Source organism: Schistocerca cancellata, chromosome 2 (assembly GCF_023864275.1).
Source record: "Schistocerca cancellata isolate TAMUIC-IGC-003103 chromosome 2, iqSchCanc2.1, whole genome shotgun sequence".
Classification (NCBI taxonomy): domain Eukaryota; kingdom Metazoa; phylum Arthropoda; class Insecta; order Orthoptera; family Acrididae; genus Schistocerca; species Schistocerca cancellata.
In genome coordinates, this window is record NC_064627.1 from 447009284 (window position 1) to 447022699 (window position 13416).

Sequence of the window (13416 nt, forward strand, 5' to 3'; positions counted from 1 at the left end):
GCCACGTTCTTTGATGACTCCTTTGACCCCTAGTATAGTGTGTGTCCCTTCTCCTGGAGTTAGCTTTCGGCTATTGCTCTTGCAGATTAACTTCACACTACATTCCACTTCCCTTGTAGGTGTAAGTGCTTCACCACTTCGGCTTCATGCCCATGTTGACCTTGGACTTAATTCCAGATTCGATCTATCGCTGTAAGTTTCTCTATTCGCACGGAACTTAGCTGTAGTATCTTTGTACACTGATGGGCCTTGGTCAGATGTGCCATTGTCATTGGCACAACCATTTTTAGTATCAGCTTCCAGAACATTGCTCAGTATTTACAGCAGAGCTCTTCGCCATGTTTTAGGCCACACAGTACATCCAGCAACACAAGCTTTTCAATTGTCATCTGCTCCAATTCTGTCAGTGCCCTTCAGATCCTCTGTGTGCCGTACAAAGTCCATCCCTTAATGCGACGGGTCCAAGAAAGCTTCCACTTGCTCACTATTCAGGGAGCCAATGTGAATTTTATGTGGGGTCCTTGGTCATGTCAGTCTGACAGGAAATGAGGCTGCTAATGCTGCTATTAAGGTTGCAGTCCTCCTGCCTCTTCCCACTAGTTCTTCTATTCCTTTTTATAATCTCCATGTTGCCGCCTGTCAGCAGTTGGTGTCACTTCGGCATCACCACCAGTCTTCTCTTCATGGGAACAAGCTCCGGAGAATTAAAACTCTCCCAGCTGCTTGGCCGACCCCATCCCGGCCTTCTTGCTGCGAGGAGATCCTTTTAGCTAGGTTGCATATTGGGCACTGTCAGCCATCATTTCTTAGATGATGATCCACCACCACTTTGAGCTCATTGTCATCAACATTTGATAGTTCACAATTCCTGACTGAATACGCTTTTTTAACCACTTACATTGTGATGTATGTTTGCTGTCTGAGATATTGGCCATTTTTGCAAACGATGCACAGGCTGTCTACTGCATTTTACTTTTTATCCGTTGTAGCAATATGGTGAAGAACATTTAATCTTTAGTTCAGGATCGTCCTAAAAAAAGTCTTTGTTCTTAGCTCTCTTTCCTTCCGTTGATTGGGCTTAACACGTAGTAGCTTTTAACTCCTTTTTCGTATTAGTGTTCAATGGTTCTGACATGGGCATGTGTTACTTTAGTTGTTTTTGTGCCCTAAAACAAAACAAAACACAAAATACAGATCTGTTTCAGCTAACATAGCAATTATTGAGTCACATTTATATTGTTTACATTAATTGATGTACATATTATCTTGTTGGCAACAGTATTTTGACTTGTTTTTCTATATTTGTTGAGTTAAGTTCTGTAGTTACTTTGTTATGACAGTAATTTGACAGTTTTGGAGCTACAATGCCATGTAAACATCTGATGTCATTGCTGAAACGGATCTGTACTGAAAGTGAAAGAAATGAAAATTGATATTGCACAGCAGCAAGTCTTGACACTCCTTATAAAAATGGGTGACTTGTGTCCCTAAAAATGTTCTGAAGTTTGTAGGCCTGTGGCTGAGCTGCTGTCAATTTAGAGATGACACTGAAGGATTTAAATTTTGGAAAGCACAGATTCATTGGAAGGAGTTAGTGGAAATTCATTTCTGTATGAGAGCATCTGTACAGGGAGACAACACATACACATTTAATGTTAGTTGGCTTTGTTGTGCATTTATCAACTCTTAGAAATTTTTTTACGCGACGTTTAGTTTGTACTTGTACATAAAACACATTAAAATGTTGTGAGCTTGCCTATTAGAAAGGCAAAAGTGGATAAAGAAAAATGGAGAAACATATTTAAAATTTCCACAGAAAATAGCCTCTTGTCAAGAGTAAAAGGATGTGCAAGGGAAGTTATAGTTGAGAAGGGAGATAGACAATGTTGTTGCCTGTCCACAATGTTGTTCAGTCTGTACCTTGAGCAAAATTTTGAAAAGGATGTTCATGAACAAAATAAAAACTTCAAAGTTTGCTGATGGCATTATAATTGTCGGAAATGCCGAGAGGACTACAAGAACAGTTGAACAGAATGGATAATGTTTTGAAAGATATTATAAGTTAAACACAAAAAGTGAAGCAAGCATTATGAACTGTAATTGAACTGAATTGAATTAGGTGATGCTGAGTGAATTAATTATAAAATGGGAAACTGAAAATAATAGAGTTTTGCTATTGGGGCAGGAAAATAAATGAGGATGGCCGAATTAGAGAGAATATAAAATAAAGACGGACAATAGCAAGAAAACTATTTCTGAGCAAGAATAGTTTGTCAACATGTAATATCTATTTATTTGTTAGGAAGTCTTTTCTGGAGGTATTTGTCTAGAGTGAAATAAGCCAGTAAGAAGAGAATAAATGCTTTTGAAGTATGGTACTACAGAAGAATGCTGAAGTGGTAGGTAGAGCAATAAAAAATGAGAAGGTACTGAATTGAATCGGGGAAAACAGAAATTTATGGAACAACATGACTTAAAGATGGAACCAGTTGATACGATATCCCGAGACATCAAGGATTTCTCCATTTGATATTGGAAATAAGTGTGAGGACTAAAAATTGTAAAAAGTGACAAAGGCTTTAATACAGCAAGCAGCTTCAAATGAACGTAGGTTGCAGTTGTTACTCAGAGGTGAGGAGGTATGCACAGAATAGGCCAGCATAGGAAGCTGAATCAAACCACACATTGGACAGCAGCAGCAGCAGCAGCAGCAGATTCGCTTTCTAGTGACCCCAGTATCTTCTGGAATTTCAGCAGTGTAAACAATAAAATGCAAGATTGCTTTTTACATTACAAGCTAAGCGAAGCAGGCACCAAACTGGAATAAAACTTGCAAAGCATATTTTGTGATTTTTGTGCTGTAGTTTGATAACTACAAAAACACATAGTTTATGGTACAGTTTGCCATAATAAAATGTAGGGAAATTTTACAAAGACTTTGAAAAGATTCTTAGTAGGTGGTCGTGGTGGTGGGTGACCCCAAACACATTCAACAAGTAAAGTTTGAAGGCATAATGGATTCTGTATTACAGTCAGTGTAACTGAGCTTTGGAAGACTTTCGATCAAATGAGGCAGAAGGGATGGAAAATATTCCTTCAGAATTTTGAAGAGTTTTACGGAAAATTGTAACCAAATATCTGTTAAAGATGACATGTAAAATCTAAGAGACTAATGTCATTCCATTAGCCTTGTAAAAATATCACTCACACAATGGCTGAGGAAGCAAGGGCAGATATGCGCAAGAACTATCGCACAGCCAGCGTAGAGCTAATGAAATAAAGTTGCCGATGAGAATAATATACAGGGCAAAGGAAAAGAAAATTGATTTGTTGGATGATGATCAGTTTGGCTTTAAGAAGGATAACAAGAGGCAGTTCTGACATTTTGAGAATGGAAGCAAGAAAGGTTCATAATATTTGTCAACCAATGAAAAGAATTTGACAATACGAAATAATGAAAGATGCTCAGAATCCTAAGGAAAAATGTGTGAGCTATGGGGGAAGGCAGGCAATATACAATACGTACAAGAATAAAGAGGGGACTATGAGAATGGAAGATCAAGAAAGAATTAATTGTATTACAAAGGGCTAAGACAGGGATGCAGTCATTCTTGCGGCTGTTCAATCTGTCCATCAAAGAAGCAATGATGGAAGAAAGGAATTCATCAAAGAAGCAATGATGGAAGAAAGGAATTAAAATTCCGGTTGAAAGTGTCAGTGATAAGATTACCTGATAATATGCTATCATCAGTTAATGATGAATTCAAGTATCTGTTGAATGGAATGAGCAATCTAGAATATGGATTGAGAGTAAATGAGAGAAATGAGAAGTCGCAGAAGTGAGATTAGTGATAAAATCATCATCAGAATTTGGTACCATGAAGCAGACAAAATAGAATAATTGTTACCTTGGAAGCAAAATAACAAATGATGTAAAAAAGAACATAAAAGGCAGGATAACACAAGCAAACAGTGTATTCCTGGCCAAAAGATCTTCTAATAACAAATATATGCACCTATGTCGATACTAGGCAAACACACCTTGTGGTGTGTGACAGAGGATACTTTGTGGGAAGAACAATTGCTGGTAAGCCTTCGTGTGGGTCTGAATCAGTCTAATTTCATTGTCAATATTTTTCACAAGATACGCATAGGAGGAAGCAATATATTTTTATTAACTCTTGTAAAATTGTACGCATCATGGTGTACCACACCATGATGCAGAATGCCTCTTGTGGCAGCTGCCACTGAAGTTTATTGATAATATCCTTGTTGCTTTTATGCTTCCTAAATGAGCCAGTAACAAAACTTGCTGATCTCTATGTTCTCTATCGATTGTATCTGGTATGGGTCCCATACTGATGAACAGCATTTAAGTATTGCTTGAATGTGGGTTTTGTAAGCTACTTCCTTTGTTGATGGACTAAATTCCTTAGGAGTCGTCCAATGAATCTGTCTGGCATCTGCCTTTCCTGCAATAGTTTTAAGTGGTTGTTCCACTTTAGATCACTCCATACGCATACTCTTAGATATTCTATGGCAGTAACTGCTTTCAGTTCAGCTTTAATTTGAAGAGGAAGTTAATGTGGATGTGAAGCACAGGAATGTAATAACATGAATTCTGACATGTTGGGAAAATGAAGAGAATAGAGGTATTTGTGATGTCTTGTGATAGGACTTTGGAAACTGGGTGGACTGAAAAGAAATGAAGTGGTACTGTGCAGAATTGATAAGGAAAGGAATAAGTGGAAAACAATGACAAAAAGAAGAAAGAGGATGACAGGACATGTAAAGGCATTAAGAAATAACTTCTATATACTAGATGGTAAAAAACTGTAGGTGAAGACAGAGATTGGATTATATTCAACCAATAATTGAGTATTGTGGGTGTATTTGCTACTCAGAGATGAAGAAATTGGCACAGGAGAGGAAATTGTGGTGATGTACATCAAACCTGTCTGAAGACTGCTGATGGAAAAGTGGAGGAGACACATGGTGTACCATGTTGAGGGCCCAGTCTTATAAGAATTCTGTGTTACTCGTGGATGAAATAAATTGCTATGACTTAGCATGTCTCAGTATGTTGACAAGCACCGTTGAAATCCATAGAAATTGTGATGACTGCTACAGTCGTTGTTACTTCCCATTGTTCTGCCTTTTCATTGTACTTCACCACATAATGCTATTTGTCCCACACTGATAATATTAGGAAGAAACAGTGCAGATATTGTGCCTCTTTTATGGTTTGTGTGAATAATGTGTGACAACTTCAAATTTAATATAATTATTTTTTAGAGTAGTGCTGTGCACAGTCCAATATGATTGCATTCTGAGGAGCTTGCTCATTATGTAATATATGTGTTTATGTTGTCAATTTCACCCACATTTAAACATAGATGAATTGTTGAGTATGTTAACTTGCTCTCTAAAGGTTGCACTTTTAAATTTATGATGTATTCGCTGGTAAACATTGTTTGATAATTAGTTCAAGGAAGAGCAGCAATGTAACTTGATTGTCTCATATCTAGCAGGATCAAACTAATTGGCGTGAAATGTGCCGCATGGCAATTCCTCTTCTGCTGCACGCTTTGGGCCCACCTCCTGATGTTTCTAATATTGGCACAGTTAAGGCATCCGAATCTCGTCGAAAGATCGTTCATCAGTGGAGCAAGGAAGCTGCATTCCGCATCAGTCAGGCAGGTGAGCATTATCCATTTAAAATGTTATTAAGATCCACATAGTAGTGAATTAAATAAATGATATACCTAAGTTGCAAGTATTGATGCTTATTATTTCAATGTTAAGTTTTTCCTGACATAATGATTTTGTTGTTAAAGGTGTTTGTAATGTTGTATCTTCAAAAATTTAGCAGGAATCATAGTTCATACTGACACATAGCTGAACAGAGCTTTATTCTTGGTTGTATTCAGATTTGGCAACCTGGGAGTTTTCTGTAACCATTGTTAACTGTAGCAATTTAATTTGTGTGTGAGAATTGCTAAATTAGGTTAACTGAGTGTGTCATGTTGATGCTAAGAAAATAATCAGTGTGAAGATCAGCAACACACTGAGGAAAAGGTGTTCAAGCAAAACAATAGGGAAACTGTGGTGCCTTGTATACTCATTCTTTAATATTGCTAAGGCATGAACGCAGTTCTTGGGCTAACTGTCTTTTTCTTGGCTCTTTTTGGGCCCAAAGTGGCATTATTCAAAACCTGCCAGTAACACAGGTGCTCCACTGATCAGCAGTAACAACCAACCAATAGAACTTGGGTAGTGATGGTATTAACTTGAGATTCCCTGTTGATAGCACACATTACTTAATGTGAATAAAGAACCAGTTGCATTTCACAAGAAGGATATTGTCTTGACTCATTGCTGGCTATGTATCACCAGATTGTATTGTTAGAGGTATTTCATAATGTTTGAACACAGTAAATGTTCCAAAATCCTGCTGAAAATCGGTGTCAGTGATATGGTTCTGTAAGTCAGCAGATTGTTTCTATTTCCTTTCTTTTGTAGTGATGGAACATTTGCACTTTCCAATATTTAAGTAAGGGTTTTTTGTCGAGCGAGTAGTTGTAAAGGATTGCCAAAAATTGAGCTATTTCATTAATATGTTCTGAAAGGAACATACTTGATATACAATCTGGATTACAAGAATTCCCTTTGGGTGACTTAATTTGCTACGCTATGCAGAGGGTATCTATTTCTTAAGTTAAACATGTTGGCAGCTGTAATCAGTTTGAAATCTATAATATTTATTGCATCTTCAGCAAAAGAATTTCGGAAATTAGTGTTTTGTAACTCTGATTCAGTGTTGCTGTCATCACTAACATTACCAATGCAGTCACATCATTGAATATGTTGATAAGCTTAAATAAGGCAGAACACCAATTAAAAAAAGTTATTCAAAAACAAACTAAAAAAGATAATTGTTGATCACAGTTCATATAAAATAGTTCAGTTTGTAGACTTATTAAAAATTACGTATCACATGTCCTCCTAACAACTGGATCAATGTCAACCAAACTTGCATCACTTATTGTCTGAAACGAACACTGTGGAGGTAAGAACCACCTACACCACATTGGAGTGGTAGGTTTGGCATTGAAATTGGGAATGTCGGGGTTGGACTGAGACAGGGGAGAGGGAGATGTATAGAGAAAAGTCCGCAGACTGATCTCCCATGTCATTTCTCCTCACACCCTGAATCCTCCCATCAACTCAAAGAACTGGCCACAAAAGGGTGCCCCCTCATCAGCCAATACCGCCCCAAACTGAAACAACTAAACTACATTCTTTGGCAGGGCTTCAATTACCTATATCATCATGCTCTGAAATAAGGGACATACTATCAGAGATCCTTCAGACCCCTCTTAAAGTGGTGTTCCGTTGCCTGCCCGACATCCACAACATCCTAGTCCAGGCCTGTGCCACTCCCAATACCAACCCCTTGCCACAAGGATCATATCCCTGTGTACGACTGATGTGCTCGATCCACCCAGCTAGCACTTCCTATTCCATCGGTTTATCAGGGTCTGGGCCACCTGTGAAAGCAGCCATATCACTTACCAGCTCCGCTGCAACCATTGCACAGCTTTTTATATTGTTATGACTACCAAACAGCTGTCCACCAGGAGGAATGGCCACTGCTGAACTGTGGCCAAGGGCAAACTTGACCACCAGATGGCACAATATGCAGCTGAGTCTAAAATGCTTGATTTCGGTGGCTACTTCACTGCCAGAGCCATCTGGATGCTCCCTTCCACCACCAGCATTTCTGAATTGCACAGATGTGAGTTATCCTTAAAATGCGTTCTCTGTTTCTGTTAATTATCCTGGCCTGAGCCTACAGTAACATATTGTCCCCACACCTCCACCCAACAGTTTCCACCCCCTCTTTCTTGTCATCTAGTCCATAATATTGTCTCCCAGCCACTTTGTTTGCTGCCCTTGGCCAACATACCCGCCAATTTTTCCCCACTCCTCTCCTTTTCGATCCTTTTCCCCCACCTCCCTGCCCTCCCAACCTCCTGACGCTTCACCTGTTGGCATTCTAGTCACTACACAATCCGCCAGGCGGTGTTCCTCCAATCCCCCCACCGTACACTAATTTCCCTGCCCCTTCCCCTTCCCCTTCACCGAGCAAGGTGTGGTTAACACACTGGACTCGTATTCAGGAGGATGACTGTTCAAACCCGCATCCGGCCATCATGATTTAGGCTTTTCATGATTTCCCTAAATGGCTTCAGGCAAATGCTGGGGGTTTCCTTTGAAAAAGCATGGCCAACTTCCTTCCCTAATCCAATGGGACTGCTGAACCCCACTGTTGGGTCCCCTCTCCAAAAATCCAGCAACCTTCCCCTTCCCCACACTCTCCAGATTACTGCTCCCATCCCATATGGTCAATTAACATGTGAAGATTTTCCTCCTTTACACAGACAAGTTGAATAAATACAGATAACTACAAACAGAAAGGTGAAAAAAAAATAAAAAAAAATAAAAACCACTCCATAAGTGAAACCTCATAGCTACATTTTTTGTTGTTACTCATAATTATTTGAAGTTATTTTTTCAAAATGAATGAACTGATCTTATTGTTAAGTTACATTGTAAAGTGATGTTCAACAATTGTACAACCTTTTTGACACAAAGATGTGTGTGTTTAGAAAGCAAAAAGTATAAATTCATTACGTACATGGATATACTGTGTGAAAAGTAAGGTTGCTGCTAAATTTTTGCTCTAATTATGTTTATAAACAACATATTCTTTTTGTAGCAACAAGATAGAAAAGTAAGAGACTTTCAGTTACAGCTTGCACAGGATACAATGCCAGATGGGCAGTGACCAGTTTTCGTCTAAAGCACTGGATTAGTTCGTTTGTTTGGAAGGAGAGGCTGATAAGTGTTTCTCACCTTTGGGCTGGTCAGTGATTACAGAGTTTGAGGCACGCACCCTGCAATCTTTCTCAAATGACTCTAAAGAAATTCTTCAATAAAAAAGTTTAATTTTTGCTGCACTTATAGCTCTCTATGTCAACTTCATGATGTGCCCATCATCTCGTTAAGCGTCATAGTTATTGTGATATTTACGTGAAAGTATGATATTGTATGAGATTCGGAAAAGTGTGCAATGAAAACTAGAGGTCGCTGTGATTTTGCATTTGGTGCATATTACATAATATATTGTTGCATATGAAATTTAGCCAACATAGTGAATTTTTCTTTAGGCTTGGGTGGAGGCCTCTATTTGCCACCAATCTTGAGAAAATTGATCTTGTGTAGCGCACTCATTTGTGATCATGCCGCACCAGCAATAAAACCAGAGTAAAATATCCACAACATTCCTCATTTCATAAACAGTTTCAGATATTGAAATGAGATTTTGGAAAATGATAGCACACAGAAATGAGAGTATTTTACCATATCATTATTATGTAAAACTTCATTGTCTACTGTGTTATTCCAATAACTACAGACCTTTTCGCTGAAAGAATGTAATTTTGAAGGGCCACGGATAGCTGGTGAAATGAGAAATTCTATGGATTTTAGAGCAAAATATGTGAAGACATTAAACTTTCTTGGAAACTGAGAATGTGCGTTTTCATAAGCTACTGACTTTACTTTTCCTCAGTTCCTCGCTTAGTAAACTGAACAAAACACTGTTTCAGCAATCTGTAGAAATTTTGTCTGCACAACATGTTAGTGAGGTGAGACAGTGTAAACTCACTGTGTTTTGGCAAAGAAGCAAATTTTGACATGACAACCAGAGAAATGTGTAGGTTTTACTCACAATTCGACATTCATGATGCTTCTGAGAAAGTTGCAAATGGTTAACAAGCCAGGCAAAAATAAATCACTGCATTTTCAACAGAATACTTTTTAAATGCTAGTGAAAGAAGAGGTGACAGTAAATTATTTTGAATGGTCACCATGCATGTGGGCATGAAGGAATCCTGCTTTACATTAAAAAAAAAAAGTGAACATAGACTTCCCCTCCAGCACACTGCATTTCCCTTGTAGCGCTTTGAGCGGTCCCCCCAAGACTGTTGGTCTCCCCATGCTTCCCCAGCCAACTGCGCCTCTAGCGGCCATGACATTTTGTGTGTGTTGTAAACTACTGTGAAGTGAAAACATGACGACAGTCAGTGTGTACCTTCCAAGAAAAGTTTGGACATACTGGGGTTTGACCACTTAACAAAAAGTCCAGAGTTCATTCTCTCTCTCTTTTTTTCTTTTTCAGAAACTAAAATCCCGCCTTTACCTGAACAACATGACAACAAACCTTTGAAAAAATAAAACCTCATTTATATCAGTTTCAGTACTGGCAGTTAATGGTTCGGCCACTAGAGAGCATCCAGTCTTAAATTTGTAGTCTGGCTGTTGTATTTTGCTTGAGATGGTTGCCACTAGATACTGTTTTCACTGTCTGCAGCTCTGCAGCTTTAGATACTCCAGAACAAAATGCTTGTTTTCAGCCTCTTGTCCTTTATTGTATAGGTAGTGCGTCTGAAAAGGGATGACTGTAATGATACTGAATTTGTCATTTAATTTAGTGAGTCAGGAGGTGAAGAAGAGTGTGATATTACTTCATAGGAGAAAGTTCATCAGGTGGCCGTTTGACATGTGCTCGCCAGTTGTATAAGACAAATCTGTCTATTGTGCTCCAGCAAGTGCCACCACTATTTCCATTCACAGAAAGAGTGTAATTCATCTAGTGAACAACTGTGCTGATAATGTTGTTACGTGGATCAGGTCACTGATGATGACCCAGTAAACATCGTTGTCACAGAGGCAAACAAGTATATTAAAGTCAACATTTTTCCCATTGGAAAGAGACTACCAGTGACGAAATGTGTTTCACTGTTATCTGCTACTTGTGATGAAACCAAACTATTAAATGTAATGGACAAAACATCAATGCTCATTACACTGATATTTCAACAGGTGTTGGGTTTCTTGATTTATGATTGTGAAAAAGGGCCTCCATTTTTTGGACAATTCGGCGTACAATCCTGTGAAACACCCACCTTCAAAGCCAAATAAAATTTCATTTGTACATCAACATCTCAACAACATATTCAAAAGTTTGTGCACACCAGGTAGAGATGTAATAATCAATGAGAGTTCAGTATTATATGCAGGGAGACTTGGGTGGTTAGTATATCTACCAATGAAAAGGGCAAGGTTTGGCATCAAGACATTCATGTTATGGAAGTCCCAAACTGGGTGTGCGGGGTCTCTCATTATCTATACAGAAAAAAGAACGAAATTCGACGAACTATGTTATGATATGCCACAGTCACCTTAAATTGTAAGGATGCTGATAGAACCACTTCTGAATAGAGGCTGTTGCCTTACCATTGATAATCCTTGCATATCTCCTCAACTTGATGATTTACTTGCTGCTCAGAGAACTGATACGTACGGAGCTGTGCAGCCATCAGGAAGAAACATGCCTCCATCATTTCCTCATAAAAACTATAGAAGGGGAAATCATTGCTTTTCAGAGGGGAAGAGTGACAGCATTCACTGGAAGGACAAAAGAGATGTTTCTATTTTGACAACAGTTCACAATGCTGAAATGAAAGCTGTAGAGAAATGATACAAAGAAGTATTGAAACCAGTGGCTGCTGTGGCATACAGTGACACAAAGGGCGTAGTAGACAAGGTAGATCAGCACGTGGCTAACAACCCAGTGACTCGTGAAAGAGGGAGGAGGTTTTTCCATCTCACAGGATTTGCTTTGTGGATTGTATACCCCCTGTTAAAAAAAAGAGGTGGTAAAAACAAATCCTTTAGGGTTCTGTCTTCAAAAGTAGGTCATCCATGTTCAAGCACCAGTTTTAGGCATCTGATTGACCAGTATTTTCCATCAATAATTTCACCCACTGTGAAGAACCAACATCCAATGAGGACGTGTGCAATGTGCAGTCGAGTATGGGATGCAGATGGGAAATAGGTGAGAAGGGAATCGAAGTACTGTTCTGAAGACTGATGCTACCCTGCGCATTGTTCCTTACTTTTGTGGTCACACATAGCTACAGACATTTATAGCCATTGCGAAATTCATATTTCGACGACATATCTACATAGAAAATTAAAAAAAAGTTTCAAGATACTTCAGTCACAGCCCCGTGCACAGGTACACTTTGGATGTTATTTGTCGCTATCTTCAAAAATTTGTAACTCCTTATTTTGAGGTTTAAGAGCTATCTTTGTATGTTCTTTTGTAATGTTAGTCATTAAATGATGATCCTCATTCAGCAAAGATGTTTTTTTGGAACATAGTTCGGTAAAAAATCATTGTTAAGGGGTTAAACGATGAATAATTTTCTGTCTGATCCATCAATATAGTAACTGATTTTACAATTTTGAGTAAAGCATTTATCTGATCCTGTTAATTTTATTTCAGGACATGTTCTCCTGGCTATGCTTCATGAACGTCGTTCTCAGTTCTTGGACAGAATAACTCAGTATTGCTCTGGAAATTGGCGTGAACGGGTTTTTCAGGTCAGTTACTAAAATATTTCTTTTTAGCACTAATGGCTTATTTCAAAATATTCATCCAGTAAACAGAAATCTCAATTTTAATTGTTAGACAAATATTAATCAGATAGGAAAAATGCTTGCAATTTTCATAAAGTTCACACGCCTCAAACTAAAAAATTTGAAGTCTTAGCAGAATAAAAATTATAGGACAATAGGAGTGTTTCTCATCAAGCATTTTGTAATGCAGTTAATTACATTAGTTCACATAGTAACTATCAGGAAATTATCAGTTTTATTTGCCAGTCTTTACTTGGAATCCATGCATTGACTTCCTTAATCAGATGTGTGAAACTTTATGTACATATTAACAACATGTCTGTCTAAAAAGTAGGCTGTAGTCATGTCTTTTGTCACAAGTTTTTATTGTAGAAATATTTACAACTGATAATCAAAATTCAGGCTAATTTGTAATACTAAATCAGTATGTATGTTTCTTCCTGTTGATAATGCATTAGTGTCTGCTGTCTTAGTTTCCTCCAAATAGTGTCCTGAAATATCCCAAAAGACTTAACTCTGGCTCAGATAGATTTTGTGCTTAAACATGTCAGAAAATTTAATTATTAGGAAATTCAATTTATATTTTATCTGTGCCTCACCTTTGTTGTTCCTAATTCCAGTTATATAATCTTTTTGGTTTACTCTTGCTTAATTTTCACTCTCCCTTTTCATTTTTTTACTTGTGAGAACTAAAGAGGCCAGAATAACAAGGACTGACTTACGCCACTGTCAAGAAATCAGTTGCCACCAGAGTGTCTCATATTGAAATCTGAATAAATTGCAAGTCACTCTAGAACTTCATACCTGCTAACTGCCCCACTATTAAAACAAATTGCATCATGCAACACACGTAATATCATAGTT

The 13416-nt window shown here is 38.1% G+C and overlaps 1 protein-coding gene across 1 annotated transcript in view; it reads left to right on the plus strand.

Moving 5' to 3' along the window:
* Positions 1-13416, plus strand: part of LOC126161936 (E3 SUMO-protein ligase RanBP2-like) — a 329323-nt gene that overhangs the window by 90913 nt on the left and 224994 nt on the right. The window contains exons 7-8 of the mRNA XM_049918109.1: positions 5529-5700; positions 12419-12516. Coding sequence (XP_049774066.1) covers positions 5529-5700; positions 12419-12516 — 270 coding nt within the window. The remainder of the gene's footprint in view (positions 1-5528; positions 5701-12418; positions 12517-13416) is intronic.